The sequence below is a fragment of the Panthera pardus genome, unplaced genomic scaffold (assembly GCF_024362965.1).
Source record: "Panthera pardus isolate Hobbes unplaced genomic scaffold, ASM2436296v1 HiC_scaffold_26, whole genome shotgun sequence".
Lineage (NCBI taxonomy): Eukaryota > Metazoa > Chordata > Mammalia > Carnivora > Felidae > Panthera > Panthera pardus.
Genome location: NW_026526832.1, coordinates 22,564,145 through 22,580,253, shown reverse-complemented (window position 1 = coordinate 22,580,253; position 16,109 = coordinate 22,564,145). Strand labels below are relative to the sequence as shown.

The window sequence follows — 16,109 nt, the reverse complement described above, 5'->3', positions numbered from 1 at the left end:
AATTATAATAAAGAGGCAGATCTTAGGCTGGCACGTCTCAGGCTGTCACCTGCAGCTGAGCACCCCCTCCCCAGGGGGGATACTGTCGAAAAGGCAGATTCCTACCCAGTAGTGCTGGGGTGGGGCCTGCGATTCTGTACCCCAGCAAGCACCTGGACAACGCCGCAGACCCACAGACCATGTCTGGGTTATGGGGTGTAAGCCACTATCCCAGCCCTCGTCTTCTCTTCTTTCTCCTCACTCATGAAATGCAGGCTCGGTGCATCCCTGCCACCGGGATGTTGTGAGAAGCGAATGATGTGGTGGCTTTTAAAGCATCTAGTGAAGGGTGAGAGCGGTGACACTGTAAGGCCGTATAGTTGTTGCTGTGACCACTGCTGGACCTTTCGTGCAAGGGCCCCTCCCTGCCCTCCCCTGAGGCCAGTCCACCCCCGGGTCTCAGGTCTGCAGAGTTGTGTCCCCCTCAAAGCTCTGGATGGGCCAAGGCCTGGGAAATACAGAAAGGCGTAGCTAGCTGTGGCAAAAGCACATGCCCAGTCTTCCTTTAAAGATAAAGATGACACCCTAAAGCCCTCTGTTATGGAGATTGATGCCACCTGGGGAGAGGAAGCAGAGGTCAGAAGTCACTGCTTTGGCTTCTAATCTGAGCTGTCACAGCCCTGACTCCTTCTCTCCACAACCCGGAGCACCTGGTAAAGGCTGCTTGTGGGTCCAGACCTTGCAGCTCAAACAGGTCTTGGTGGAACCTGCCAGCGGCTAAGTGAGAAGGCTGGGACGAGCCACTCCAGCCTGGAACCTGGGCTGGACAGTCTCCACACTTGCCCTACTGAGTGAATGACTGATGGTGGTGGCAGGAGGAGGGGGGTTCACGTGAAGACCCTCATGTCTGGGCAAGGCAAGACAGGAGGGAAAGGCCCCTTCAGAGCAGAAGGGGAAGGGTGACAGTAATGACTTCCCTGCCCACTGCGGCTTTGGTATTTTAAGAGAAAAAACAAACGATAAAACCGTACCTCAGGTCACTCTTCCTACAGAGGACCAGGGAGAGGCTGCTGTGAGCCTGTGAATGCTCCAGACTTTCCTTAGCTTCTGAGCTGATCCAGAAGACTTGGAACGGGGCTTGGACCCAGGTTGTCACCTCTGTGTGCACCCACTAGCTGCACATTTCATATCCACCTGGAGGTGCTGAACACCTGCACGCCCCCGAGGAATACCTCCCCCTTAGGGGCAGGGCCAGGACCAGGGTGAGGTGAATGAGGTAAATGTGAGAAGGCCTCACTTCTGGGGCTGAACAAGTGCAAGGTGGACCCTGACACAGACTTCCTTGCATTTTTCACCCCAGGCACCTCTCCCCTCCACCCTCAGCACCTTTGTCTCCTGCGGTGTGTTCTCAACTGGAAAGAACTTACCATGTTGGTCCAGGAGCCCAGCCTGTGCCCGGCCAGCCACATGGAGGATATGGAGGTGGCGGGGGTGGGGTGCGGCGAGGGGGTCCTGCCTTTAGGGAGCATGGCCTTGCAGGAGCAGCACTCACATGGGGGACAGAACATGCCAGTCCATCACTGGGTCACAGGCCTGCCTCTGTGAGCTCCTAGAAGACAGGGCTGCTCAGAGAATGCCTGCAGCCTCAGCCAGAAGCAAGTCTTCTGAGTTAGTGGGGGCTCAGCAGGGGTGGGGGTCAGTGGGAGTGGAAGCAACCCCAGGAAGCAGGGAAGCATTTTCCGAGGGGGCACCCCAGCTCCCGCTAGCCTCTGTGCCAAGTCATGGCCAAACCGGCTTCTCTAGAAGCACCTGGAGTATTCCTTTGTGTTGCATTTGCCAAGATAGTGTTTCAGCTGCTATTTATTATTTTGCTTCAGAAGAAAGGCTAAAAGATGCAGAGAGGGAAAAGAAAATAAGAAAGATGGGCATGGCCTGTTCCAACCGACTTGGCAGCACGTCTCCCCCAAATGAGGCAATCATACATTTTCCAATCGGGCTGGACAGGCCGTGGCTCATTCCTCAGCTCCCTGTCTGGAGGCAGTGCGGGCTCCCCTACCTTCTGTGGATTAATCACGCCTTCAGGGCCCGCACAGCCGGTGCCTGCTGCTGCACGTGCCTTCCTGACATGAACCAGGGGAGGGTCATTAGCCACCTGTGATCCTGGCTACAGCATGTGCACACGGGCATGTCAATGTCTCCAGAGCACATCGGGGGTGTCCCTGATGTAGAGGGCCACCATCCTGATGCGTGTTCAGGGGTGTACAGTGTGCTTGTCCACGTGGCCAGCACCGTGGGCTCCTGGACAGTGGCCCCTATGCCCCAGCCCGGCGTGGATAATGCTAACAGTGATGGCACACGCAACTCTTAATTATTTACTCATGAATAATTCATATTGAGGTGATCTGTGGGGCATGGCTACTGATCTGGGGCCCAGCAAGTATCCGGGAGACCAAAATACAGACGCAGCCTAGGCATTGGGGCTGAGCCTGGGTGTCGGCTGAGTCTCCTCCTCCAGGCCATCCTCAGGCCCCAGATGGCCCAGGCCTTCCATAAGCTTGGGCCTGAGTCGTCATGGTACCCTAAGCTGCAGGGAGAAGGCTATCTGACCAGGCAGGCCTTGGGGTTCCTGATACAAGATCCCCCAGGTCACAGGTATTCAGCTGAGGATGACCTTTCTCACCAAGTCTGTTCCCTCCCAGGGGTCCTGGGTGACAGAGAACCCTACCAGTTCCCATCCACCTAGCACAGGGGTCTCAGGGAGTCCATGGCCATGCGTTTCAGAGAGCAGACCACACACAACTTCATAGTTGACAGTCTCCTTTGTCTTCATCCTGGAAAACTGCCTCCTGTTGGCCTACCTTTTTCCACCCCGTAGCTTTAGGGTCTGATCATGGCCCAGTGATCAGGCTCTTTGCCTGGTGCAGAGGGCTCACGGGGTTCAGGTTGGATTCTCTCTTGGTGCTGGGGGCAGTACAATTGTCCACCCCCACTTTCCAGAGAAACAACCTGAGGCATCCTTGAGTTCCCAGAGCTAGTTAGGGGTAGTGCTGGGGTTCAGACTCAGCTCTCTTGACCCCCTACTTGGTTCCTTTCCACTGCCTGGGGACACAGGTCTGAGTCCTGGAGTGGTCACTGAGGGCTCTGGGCTTGCAGAGCAGACAGGACAGTCTCCAGAACTCAGAACAGGGCAGGGAGTATAGGCCCCCTTGCAGAGACACTCTGAAACCCAACAACTCAATGACCTGGAACAACTCAGGTTTCAGGATCTGAAACCTGACCAGGTGGCCGGAGAGGTGCCCGAACACCTGGGGCCTGGTCAGATCTCAGGATCTGACTGGAGCATAAGCAAAAGAGGGTTCAGCTCCATGGGGTTTCCAGAGCCTGAACTGAGCCTTAAACCAGGCACTTACTGGGGTGGAGCCCCTATCTCCTGGCAGGGAAGGATGCCTACGCTAGGTTCCATAGCCCCGGACCATTTCTTACGGGACTCCAAAGTACTGACGAAAAAGGCTTTCATTTCACATTACTTTTCCTATCATCATAGAGGCAACCTAAGCATGTCACAGAAAATGTAAAAACAAAATAAACAACACCTAAGGCTTTGGATCCAATTCTTAGACAGTTTCCTCCAAGCAGATGACTCCTCCTTTTCAGAGGCTGCGCAACACTGAGAAAAGGGCAGTTGCGGTTCAGCGTAGAGGCTGGGCACGTTTCAGATCTGGGAGTCGAGAGCACAGGAAGGGGTCCGGGAACAGGCAGCAGGCAAAGTTTCCGGATCAGAACTAGAAGTGCACCTGACAGTCAGAGGCATGGCCTCTGCTCAGACTCCCCTCCGTCCCTCAGTAAAGGGCCCCGTGCCAGCCTCTACCAGCTCGCCAGCAGCCTGCCAGGAAAAGGTGCTCACCTTGACAGGGAAGCACTTGTGTGTGTTTTGTCTGTAATTGCTTGACCGGTCTCGTCTGAGACGCCCTGTCCGCGTGGGGCCCCCTCCCGCCCCAGCGAGCACTTCCCGCTGCCTCCCCCACCACCACCCAGGGTGCACGTGTGGGCACGCCGAACCTTTTTGACACGCTGGCTCTGTGCCCAGCAGGAATTACTAAAGTTGCCACCTCTGGAGCTGGCACTCTGCCGTCTCACCCAGGGTAAACTGTGCAACACATTTCTTTCATTCCGTTTGCAAGGGGAAATTAAATTGAGGAATGAAGTCTAACCCAAACCTGGCATGCAAAGACTTGACCTTTGTTTTGAATACACTTAATGAGGCTGAAACCAAACTGCATGGCCTCCAGCTGCCTGAGTCTCCATTCAGAGCCTGGAAAAGATGGGCAGCGGGAGGAGGTGGGGGGAGGGGCGGGTGCTGGGACCACGAGTACAATGGAGCCACAGTGTCCTACAGCAGGTAGTCCCCGAGGCAGCGAGCTGGCTGGATCTACTGACCTCGGAGATGTCCTTGGGCTTAAGGAGGCTCCACTGACCCGCTCCCAAGCATGCTCTGCCCACCTGTGGGCCCTTCCCCCTCTCCATCCTCACCAGCTGGAAGGAGATGATTTCCTTGACAATATGTGAGGTTGTATTGTTTTGTGGGAACGTAAGGGCTGTCTTAGTGGATCTGTCAGGCAAGGCTAGGCTTCGGTAACAAAATAACCCCGCCATCTCAGCACCTTAACACAGTGAAGATGTATGTCCCAATCTTTCCAAGTCCGAGGCTAGTGGGGCAATAGCTTCCACCAACAGCTGCATCTCCGAGGTTGCCAGAGCAGGTGAAGGGAACTGAGGTTAATATAAGATGCTCTTAGAGGACAGGGTCTGGAAATGTTCCCCATCACCTCCCCTCTCATTCTATCTGCCTGAATTCAGACGTGGGATTCCCAACTTAACTGCAAGGGAGGCATGGGGAGGTCTTCCTGGGTGGTCGGAGAGAGGACACGGTGTGGTGAGCTTTGCAGCATCATCTCTGCCACACTTACGATCCAACCTAGGGAAATCGTGGCCCTGAGGTGCTGATAATTAGGAAGAGCCTTGCAGGCAAATGCTGGGAAACAAGAGTCTAGGCTGTGGGGCCTGGCTAACCCTGGATATGCAGAGGTTCTGTTCTCCTTCTGAGCCATCCTCAGAGGCTCCAGGTCTGACTTACCCGGGAGATAGGACATTTCCTTACCCTGATACCTGCATGGAATTTCCAGTCAGAAGACTCAAGTTTTTTGTGTCTGAGCTTCTCACCTTCACACAAATGCATTCATCTCTTCTGGAAATATTAAGCGATTAAGAAAAAATAAGCATTTGTTTGTTCATTTAGCAAATGTGTACTGAATACCCTTCTATGCCAGACATTGTGTTAGGTGCAAGGATTACAAAGACAATAAACCTGGGACTGTTCTCAAGGTAGCAAATATACCACAGCCATTGATGCTGGGAATGGGGTGGGTGCCAGGTACCCGGGGTGGGGCTAGAAGAGGACTTCTTGCCTGATCTGGAGGAGGTGGGTCAAGGCAGCCTCCTAGAAGAATCAGAGCCTGAACTGAGTCCCAACACGCATGTGGGGCTTGGCCATGGGAAGAGTGGGAATCCATTCCTGGCAAAGGAGCAACATTGACTTGGACCCCAAGCGGAGAGAGAACTGATGCCTTCAGAAACCAGAAAGGTGTTTGGAATGGCGGGGCATCGCCTCTGGGGTGGGAAGGGTGAATGGTGATGCTGGAATCCTCAGGTGTCTCCTGGGCCACACTGAGAGGTCTGGACGTTATTCTGAAGGATAGGATTTAAAGCAGCAGAGTAAAGTATGGTGATCGGATTTGTGCTTTAAAAAAACCACATGGGCCATTGGGTGGAGAATGGGTAAGAAGAGCAAGACCAGAACAGGGACACTGGTGGAGATAATCTTTGTGAGTCGGGTGGTGGATGTGCAGAGGGAGAGGGGGCAGATTTGAGAAGCAGCGGGGGTCATAGAATCAAAGACCTCACTGTTGAACATGTGGATGGATATGGGGAAATGGGGGTGGTTTTCCCTGCGAGAGGGAATCCCTGAGAATGAGTGGGCAGAAGAACAATGAGTTAATTCTGGGACCTATGGTGTTGAGGTACCTGTGGGGCAACCATGTACTGCTATACTTCAGACTCTAGAATAGTAGGTATGGAGCTTAGGATGGACAGGGAGCTGGAAATGTAGCCTTGAGGGTCATCAGGAAAGCGATGACAGTTGACAAGATTGTCCAGGGAGAGTGTGTAGGGTGGGACAAGACGCGGGGGAAATGGGGACCCCCAAGAATGAGCTGAGAAACAGGAGCTTGCCAAGGAGACTACTAAGGAATAGCAGACACGTAAGAGGAAAACAAGGAGAGAGCATGATGATGCCTTGGAAGCCACAGAGAAGAGGTTTCTAGAAGGAGGGAGAGAGAGATCAGCCATGCCAAATGTGAGAGGGGTCGAGAGAGACAAGGTGTGAGTGTCCCATGGGATTGAACACACAGGTCACTCATGACCTCGGTGAGAACAACTCCCAAGGACTGGCCAGAGCAAAAGCCACATCAGAACAGGTCACAGTGTGGGCAGGAGGGGGAAAAGTGATGAGAGCTATTTAAACAACTCTCTTAAGAGTAGTCTGTTTGGGGGTGGTCAAAGGGGGATTCATTTTTATGAATCATTTTTTATTATGTAATATTGGATAGGTGAAACAGTAATGTGGTGGCAGCAGGTAAGCCATGAAGCATAACGATAAAATAAACAATGAGCCCCATGTCCGTTTTAATAGGTCATAGTCAGCTCTGCTTCGGTGTGCCCCTTGTGTCTGGCAGAGGGCACAGTGCCCAGGGAGGGCACAGTGGCTGCCAGGGGCCCCCAACCACCCAAGCAGAACAAAGGTAGCAGGTCACGAGGGTTGGGCCCGGGCTCTGGCTCTGTGGCACTAGAAGCTGGCAACTAGACCTGCTGTGCAAAGACCACAGTAGAGTCATGTACAAATTTTTAAAATAGGGCAGCCAGTCCATCCACTAGCCAGTCACTCCAGAGCCCCCCACCATGACCCAGCTGGATTTGCAGGATAGGAAAATGAGCCGGGAGCTCTCCCTGACCCCCAGGAGCTCACACCCCAGACAGGAAGTGGTTGCAGGGCAGGCCAAATCACACCTGAGCAGTGACCGGAGCTGAGGATGTGATGCGAAAGGCAGACACCCGCCCTCCCCAGGCCGCCACCTGTGCCCTGACTCTGCCGTCACCTCTCCCCTCTGCCTCAGCCTTGCTGCCACCTCTCCAGCCGAGTCAGCCTCCCCAGTATCTTTTCATCCTTGGTGACTGAGGGTGACAGCGGGTCCGGGCCAGTCAAGGAACCAGGCAACTCACTGTAATTCTGAGCAAAACCCAGTTCTCATACCGCAGGGGGCCCTGCAAGCATCCCCGGGTGTCTAGGTCTCCATGACAACACTGAGGGCCTGCCGTTCAGATAGCCACGAAAGTCGCCTGGGGGAGGTTATAAAGAACTCTGAACACCCAGGGGCTTCACCCCTTTCCAGACTAGAGCCCTACATGGAGCTACAGTCCGAAGGCCAGAGATCCTGGCCACCTTCTCCCTTCCTCTGACCTCAAGGGAGTCACATTCTCAACCAGCTCCCTGATCCATACACTGGGGATGAGCCATGCCCGGCCGGCTCATGAGCTCCAGGGAGGATAATATGAGGTTTATGGAAAAGGCCTTGTCCACTATGAAGTGAGCCTACAGGTGTGGCCGCTCTCCCCGTCACATGGTTGGGGGAAGCGTGGCCTGCCTGAGGAGTCCACGGGACCTTGTTTTCATGATGGGGATGGTGGGATAAAATCCCAACCACAATTCAGATGAGCACACACACGTTGCTCTGGGGGAGTGTGACACTGCAGAACAAAAAGCATTTCTCTAAATTTTGTGTTAATGCTTATTTATTTTTGAGAGAGAGAGAGAGAGAGAGAGAGAGAGAGTGTGAGCAAGAGCAGGGCAGAGAGAGAGGGAGACACAGAATCTGAAGCAGGCTCCAGGCTCCGAGCTGTCAGCGCAGAACCTGACGCGGGGCTCGAACCCACGAACTATGAGATCATGACCTGAGCTGACATCGTACGCTCAACCATCTGAGCCACCCGGGTGCCCCTGAATCAAAAAGCATTACTCTAAACTGACACTGGGTTCAAATCTTGTCTACTACACTTTTGCCACGTGATCCTGGACAAATCCTTTGTTCCCCCCTCTGTGACGTGGGGCTAGCGATCCATGCGTTGTGGGCTTGCTGTGAATAGGAAATGAGCTATCGTTGGAAAGCCCTTTTTTGCACACAGAGCAGATGCTTCCTCGATGCTGACGGCGTCCCGGCCAGGCTGCTGTGTGACTAAACCGCCCTTCTCTCCGCTCTGTGCCAGCAGGTCCGGCCTCTGTTCCCCTGTGAGGAGCAGCCACGGCCCAGCAAGATGTCCCGGCACCACAGCCGCTTCGAACGAGATTACCGCGTGGGCTGGGACCGCCGAGAGTGGAGCGCCAACGGTACGCATGGGACCACCAGCATCTGCAGCGCCACCGCGGGGGCCGGTGGCGGCTCAGCCAGTAGCCTCAGCGCCCGGCCCGGCCTCTTGCCGCTGCCCGTGGTGCCGTCACGGCTGCCCACGCCCGCCACCGCCCCGGCTCCCTGCACTACCGGCAGCGGTGAGGCCATCACCAGCCTCGTGGCCAGCTCTGCCTCCGCCGTCACCACCAAGGTAAGCCCGGCGTCCCCTCCGAGCAGGAGCCGAGCAGAGGGTCGTGGCTTCCCCTGAAGGTCTGTGCACCAGTCACCACCTTCTCCAGAGCATTGGCATCCCTGGGGCTGGGCCAGCCGACGGTTCAAGTGAAAGCTGACATGATTTTGTTTGCCGTAAAGTCTCTCTCTGTGACTAACTTGTAAGACAAGCAGGTGCTGAGGCCATTTGTTGTCTTATGCCATGTTTACAAAGTGCTTTTTAATTTGTGTAGGGACAGTGAACTCCAAGTTGGCAATAAAGATTCCCTAAATAGGTGACTTTAGACCATGCAAGTCCCCCCGCTCCGGGGGCACCAGTGACTTAGGTTTGCAAGAAGGTAGTCACCAGCAGTAAGGCATAAACGGTCATAAATCTACTACTTGGTAACTACTCTGCTGAGAATTCTCCCATCCACTGTGCCTTCCAAGCCTCAGGTAACCCCGTGGATCGCTACTTTTGTCCCCACCTGATGGTTGGGGATACTGAGATACACCAAGTCTGTGAGAGCTGGTCCGAGGCTGGACCTTCATTGGGGCCCAGGCCTTGGGCCCCAGCAGTCAGCTTCAGGGGCATCATCTCCAGGCCATTCCCTCTCTTCTGGAGGTGGCTCCAGCCTTGGGAATGACCGCAGAAACCAGGCTGCATTACTGACTGAGATACTGAAATGAAAATGTCACCAAGTCTCATGCCTGGCTTCAGGCTGAGCTGGTCCCCCTCACGCTGCTCAGAGCCCCTCAGGAGCCAGGACCTTCCAGGGACCAGGACCCGCACCGGTGGCAGGAAGCCTGTTTATGGCCATCCTGCTTCCTCGGAGGATCAGGGGCTCTGCAGGCCGCCTTTGCCTCGGCCAGCCATTCACAGCCGCCTCCCAGGAGCCAGCGTGTGCGTGCGTGCATGTGTGCATGTGTGTGTGTGTGTGTGTGTGTGTGTGTGTGTGTGTGTGTGTGTCTAGTGTTTTCTTCCCTGCTTTCATAAAAGTTGCGGGAGAAGTTAAAGGCGGGGGAGGCCCGGCGCAGCCATTGTGAGGTGGCCGTGGCGTTGGAAAGCTGCACTCCAGGTGTGCTGTGCCTTTGTCTCTGTGATTTTCAAAACTCCCTTTCAGCCCTGCTTCCCATTAATAACTGAGCGCTGCCGGCCCAGAGCCCAGCGGAGGCCCGAGACAATGGAGCTATTGGAGGCCAGCTCGGAGCACACTGACATCTTGCTGCAGTGCCTTATTGATTTTATTTTCCTGTTATGAAAACACCTCCCCACTGAGATGGGGAGGGAAGGAATGTTGGATGCAGAAGAGGAGATAGAGAGTTATTTGGGCACGACGCCCCCAGACCAGCCAAACGCATTCCTCCCCTGGGCACCAGCCCCCAGAACTTCCCCAATGCAGCGACCTCTGCCCGGTGGAGCCAGTCGGCTGCCCTGCCAGCCACATCTGGCGGCCACTCAGAAGGCCAGCTGTTGGCCATCTGGACAATGGCAGCTTCTGGAGCTGACCACTGGGGGCTCCGGGTCGGGAGAGAGAAACTGGACCTGGGAGCCCGTTGACGATTTCTGCCCTCTCTGGATGGAGGCCTTTTTATGGATGCTGTCAGGCTGCACCAGGGACAGGGGGTTGGCCCTCCAGGCAAGGGAGCTGGAGGGGACTCAGTGGTGAGGGCCTCTCACACAGGGCTGCCCCGCCCACACAGCTCCTGCTTTGCTCCCAAACAGCTTGATATTCACCATCCCTGACTGGCAGGGCCCCAAACCACAGCACATGGGAGGAGAGGAACCCAGCCTCTGATGGAAAACAGCAACTGGGGGAGCTGGGGAGCATTGCATTGATAGGGGAAGGGGCCAAAAGTTCATGCCCGTGGGACAGCCAGCTCCTTGGCACATGTCCCCTCTGTTACCATCTCCAGCCCTGCTCCAGACCTGCAAGGGCTTGTCCGGTCAAAGAAATGTACCTGCTTACATCTGGGATTTTTCGAGGTGCTCAGGAGAATGGGGTGTGCAGCAGAAAAGGAAGACAGCAGCCAGCGGCAGCTTCTGTCCAGAACGCTGTCACTGAATTTGGGCCATGGCGGTGCCTCTCTGCCATCTGGCCAAGCTGCTACCCGCCCCCCCAGACGCCTGTCTCCCTGCCTATTTGTCTAACCCCATGCCAGCACCACATCAACTGACAGGCAGGCCCAAACTGGGGTATCTGTGGTTTCCCTGGTCAGCAAGCTGCATCTTTACTGAGTAGCCAAGGGCTAGCACTTGCCCTTGGCAAACACATAGGTCAGGATATGACAAGTCTGTGGCCTGGACACTGTGACTGAGTGACCCGAGAATGTCTCTCCCATTGAGGTTATTGGCAGAGACAGCTTAGTGTTGTGGATAAAGACAGACTGGGGAGCCAGGGTGCCCAGGTTTGAATTCTGCCCTATCTCTTGTTAGCTGAGCAACCCTGAACGAGTTACTTAACCTCTCTGTGCCTTGCTCTATAAAATGGGAACAGGTAGTGTTACCTGCCTGCCAGAGTTGTGAAGATCGTGTGAGTTAAAATACATATAAAGTGCTCAGAACAGAGCCGAGTGGTACGTGGTAAATCTTGTATAGGGGTTTTTACCACAGCCGCCGTTGTCACTATCACCCAGGTAAAGCCTAGGGGACAAGGACATGCCCCTGGAAGGAAGAGGGATCATTTCCAACCTCACCAAGAGAAAAAAGTAGGTCTTCAGTTAAGAAACAGGAGGTAGGCCCCACACAAGCGGGGAAAGCACCTTGTGTTTCTGAGTGGTTACCGTTCACACCAATCTGTGACATGGAGGCATGACATGACCAAGGGGACACGGCAGCAAGAAGAGCTAGAGGGAGGACATCTAGGGGGCCCCAGACTAACCCTGAAGCCAGCATTGCCCGGTAAGCCTGACAGTGGAGTGAAGGGATTTTAAAGCTTTTTCAGCCATTGGACCCCTTCCTCCAAGGAAAGCCCAGTGTGTACCCAGGGCCAAGACCCTACTCTGGTGGAAGGTGGCTGAGAGAGGGGGCTGCGTGGAAGCCAGGCGCAGCGCCCTGTGTTCCTGCTGCCCTGGAGTGTGGTGATGGCTGCTTGAACATACCGGCATGCCTTCCTCAGTGAAGGGTCTGGCACCACGAGCGGGCCAGGGTCACACCCAAGGACTCAGGGAAAGGCCCCCAAGGTGACTCTCGGGGACAAGTGTCAGTGCTGCCAGGCCTTAGCGTCCCCCCAGGCTGGGCATGGAGCAGGTGTCACATCTCTCTGGGGGCTGGGGGCCACCAGTGGCATCCGATGCCATCGCCACCGATGCAGAGACAGCCTGTCCCCTCTCTTGCCCCTAGTCCCATGGGCCTGCTCACCCTCTCACTCTCAGTGCTAGGACTGCATCTTCCAGGCCATGGGGGGACCGTCTCAGCTCCCCAGGGTAGGGACGGCTGGCTGTGTGCCCTGGGGCTGGTTAGTGAGGTGATGACAATTCTTTCTGTCACCGCTGCCTTAGGCCTGAGTTGAGTTTTATGTTTCTTCGTTTTTCTGTGACCTGAGGATTTGTAGCTGGTCTTTGATGAAAGGCCAGTTGGACAAGCACAGATTCTGGGCCATTGAGGTAGGGGAGGGCATGACCAAATGACACACACACAGACACACACACACACACACACACACACACACACACACGCCCGCAAGTCCCCAGAGCCTCAGAGGAACATAGTGACCGTGCCCTCCGGCCTCTCTATTTTGCCTGTCAGAAGAATGAGGCTCAGAGAAAACAAGACTTGCCAAGGGCCCCCAGTGAGTGAGAAATGGACCACCTGGGCTGCCTCCTTTCCCCAGGCCGCCTGGCACAGCGCGTTCTCCATGGTAACCGTTACTGTGGCATTGTTACGGTAACTTTTCCCATCCCTCCATCCACCTCCTCAACAGCAGATACCAATGTGCAAGAAAATGGGCATATTTACTTTTTGGGTTAGGTAGGAAAATTTAGCCCGAAGATTTTGTCGACTCTCCATCGTACAGCTAGTGAGGGCTTCAAGCTGTCGAACCATGGCAGAACTGGGTTTGAATCTGACCTCTGCCTCCCAGGAGATGAATATGTCTCTGAACCTCAGTTTCTTTGTCTATAAAATGGGAACAATCATAGGGTCTTCCTCGCAAAGATGGTGTGGGGATTGGTTAAGTCATTTTAAAAAGCTAAATCAGAGATTGGGTCAGACAAGTATCTGTCCTATTCGGGTAAACCCGGCTCCCAGGCAGTTGGTGCTGGCAGGACCCTCTCTGGACCGTCCCCTCCCCCTGACTGTGGCGGCATGAGGTCACAGAGAGCTTGGACAGCCCTGTTCCTGGCCCACCGCTGCCACTCTGGGCTGCAGGGTGGTCAAGCCCCCTGCGGCGGGGGCAGGAAGGCGGAGCTGAGAAGCTGGACCATGACTCCCGGGCCAGGCCTGTTCGTGGGGCGGAAAGGAAACTCCACTGTCCTGCAGTTGCTGCTGCATGAAATTTAAATTATTCTCAGCAAACCTGCCTGACAGATGAAACAGAAAAGGGACGGCTTCATAAAATGCAATTTCGTTCTTGAAAGAACGGACCTTGCAGAATCCTGGCTGATGCCTGCGAAATGTGTTGGGGGCTTTTTTTCCTTGTGGTCAGGAGCACTCGTGCTGAAACATTCCCATCGTTCCGTGGAGCTAAGCCCTTGAAAATAAATCTGGGCTGGGAAGAGAGAGACATAGCCTGTGTCAGAGGCCTGAGGAAAACCGAAAGGGGCCGTGAGGTCTGTAGGCTCCATCCTCTGAGCGCCAAACACTCAGATTTTTTACATTTATGAGCCACCACTTTTAGGGTGGATATATGTCATCAGAGAGACGGCCCCGGCAACAGCGTCTTCCTCGTACCCTCTAAACTCTCTGGAGAGATGCCCTGCGTGGGGGAGATGATCTGGGATTTCTGTGGGGAATCATGGGAATGACCTCAAAGCCCTGCCTGGCGGGCCCCTCCCCTCGTGTGGCTCCGGTGTCCACAAATGGATAAGGACGCTTTTGCACAGCTACAGAATGAGAAGCAGACCACCCTCTACTCTTGTATTCACACTGGTTGGGAGAATCCCTCCAGTCCCCTTTGTGGTGAATTTCCAGACTGTGCGTGATTTTATCCAGAAGCCTGTTCTTGCTCCGTGAATGAGAATTTGTGATTTCCCTCGTGATAAATTATCAGGCACTGATCACGCATCGTGAGGCAGCTTGTGCATGTTCGTGCCGAGCTGATGGGTTTTGCCTGCACTTTGAGGTGCCGCCACGGTTTGGATTGTATCTTCATTGACTTCAAACCCATCTGTCAGTCATGAAATGTGTACAGTTGAAAAATGCCCTGATTTCCAAAGCATCCATTTCAAAACCTACAGTCCAGGGAAGGCGGACCGGAGTGGCTTGAACTCAAATTTGTGACTAAAGGGGCAAAAAAGAAGGGAGAACACTCTGCATTCTACCGCATTTGTAAGGGGTAAACCACCTAGGTTAGCTTTTGCTACAGAACAATCATTCAAAAACTTGGTGGCTTAAACCTTCACAGTTCTGTGAGCTGGCTGTCGGTTCTGGTCTGGGCCGACTCTCTCATTTGTATGCGGTCAGCTGCAGGTTGGCTCAGGGTGGCTGGTCGGGGTTGGCCTCACCCACACATCTGTGCTTCACAGCCCGTCAGCCAGGGAGTCTCAGTCCCCCTCCGTGTGGCCTGCCATCCTCTATCCAGCTAGCTGGGGCTTGTCCACGTGGTGGACTCAGGCTTCCAAGAGCAGCAAGGGGGCAAGACTCCGTGCACGAGGGCTTTTGTAAGCTCTGCTTGAGGCACGTTTGCTGAAATCCCGCTAGTGCAAGAAGTCTCACGGCCAAGCCAGATTCCAGGAGTGGGCAGAGAGACCCTGGCTCTGGACAGCACCGTGTTGCAAAGGGGCAGACACATAAGGATGGGAAGCATTTGTGGTCATTTCTGCAACATACCTCCAGGCTTTCCAGCACACTTGCTCAAAGCCACGGCTCACATGCCTTAGGCAGAAAGGACAGGTCAATCTGTTACTCTCCTCTACATGGCCTGGTGCAGGAAATCAATATGGGACCTGCATAATGTAAACACACTGGGGCTACACACATCCCATCCACACCAAGAGCTGCCTAGTGAGGTCTGAAAGAAGGGCCCAACAAGGATTGTGTTGCCAGAGAGAAGGAGGGGCAGCTGGCCGCCAGGGAACCTCACAGGGTGCATTTACCTTAAGAACCCATGGCTGGCCGGGACTTGGCCCTCACGTGATCCCGTCACTGCCCCAAAGTTGGTGGGACTGGGGCACAGCCGTTCCCAGGATATTCTCACGGATAGAGGCTGACCTGTGACTAAGAATGTTAAAAAACCACCCCGAGGAGACCACCTTCGTGGGTTTTGACCAGTGAATTTCTCCCTGTGAGAATCTGCATGGGAAACAGATTCTCAACAGAAGACTTTCTGACGAACCTGAAATCAGGAAAGGGAGCCAGTTATGTGGTGCAAATGTTCAGGAGCCGAAAATTGGACAGCCCCACGGCTCTTTCTCCCTAATAGGCTAAATCCCATGCAATTTCCCAAAAAGCCCTTGGAAAGGCCTCTTCTTAAATTAAATTAGGTTTTCTGCGAACAGCGTCATTCAAGATGAACATAAATCTACTTCTTATTCACTTTTAATGGTTTTCCCTGTTTTACTTAATTACTCATGTTGCAATTAAACATTTTTTTTCATAGCAAAAGGACAGTATTTTAGCTACATTATGGGTTAAATAGGCTTTGGAGAACTAGCCTGGGAGTCTCATCACCGTTTATAACATTGTTTTTTATAGGGAAAGTATGTTCCAAAATCTAAACAGCCAAATTACAAATGAACTTTCAGAACCCAACCCATTTGTTAACTGGGAACTGTCTGCAATGCTAAAAATAACTCGGGGAAATAAACATAAAAACGAGAGCTCAACACCCCTTGGTATCATTTGTTCCCCATCAGCATCTGAAGCTCTCGTTCAATTTCAGGCAGGAGGATTTTCTCCAAACCCAGACTGACCCTGTCCCCATGTTACTCACTTCCATGACACAGGCCACCAAATTGGCTTGAGCCCTCCCAAAGCATAATGCCATCGAGAAGAGTCACTGCAAAGTCCCCGCAGAGCTAAACTGATGTAACGTGACAGATTATCAATCAGTTTCAGCGCCCCGTTCGCTGCCCTGAAATGAAGGCTCAGGAGAACTCTGTGCTTCTCTGGCTACCTTCTCCACTAGTCATGTTCATTTGCATCCTGAATTTGCCTCTGTAGAACCCGTAGGCAAGAAACCTCATTTTCCTCTGGAAAATAAGGGCCCTACGCACTCAGCAGAGCATCAGCATACATTCAGAGGCTGCTGGCACATGTATTGA

At 53.9% G+C, this 16,109-nt stretch overlaps 1 protein-coding gene across 3 annotated transcripts in view; it reads left to right on the top strand.

Annotated features, from left to right (window-relative positions):
- KLHL29 (kelch like family member 29) overlaps nt 1-16,109 on the top strand; it is a 311,078-nt gene that overhangs the window by 157,109 nt on the left and 137,860 nt on the right. For 2 of the 3 annotated variants that reach the window (XM_019450776.2, XM_019450763.2), the window contains exon 3: nt 8,359-8,688. In XM_019450776.2, coding sequence (XP_019306321.1) covers nt 8,404-8,688 — 285 coding nt within the window. In that variant the 5' untranslated portion in view covers nt 8,359-8,403. Of the gene's footprint in view, nt 1-8,355; nt 8,689-16,109 lie in introns of all 3 variants that reach the window. The other variant, XM_019450767.2, reaches the window with a different exon arrangement.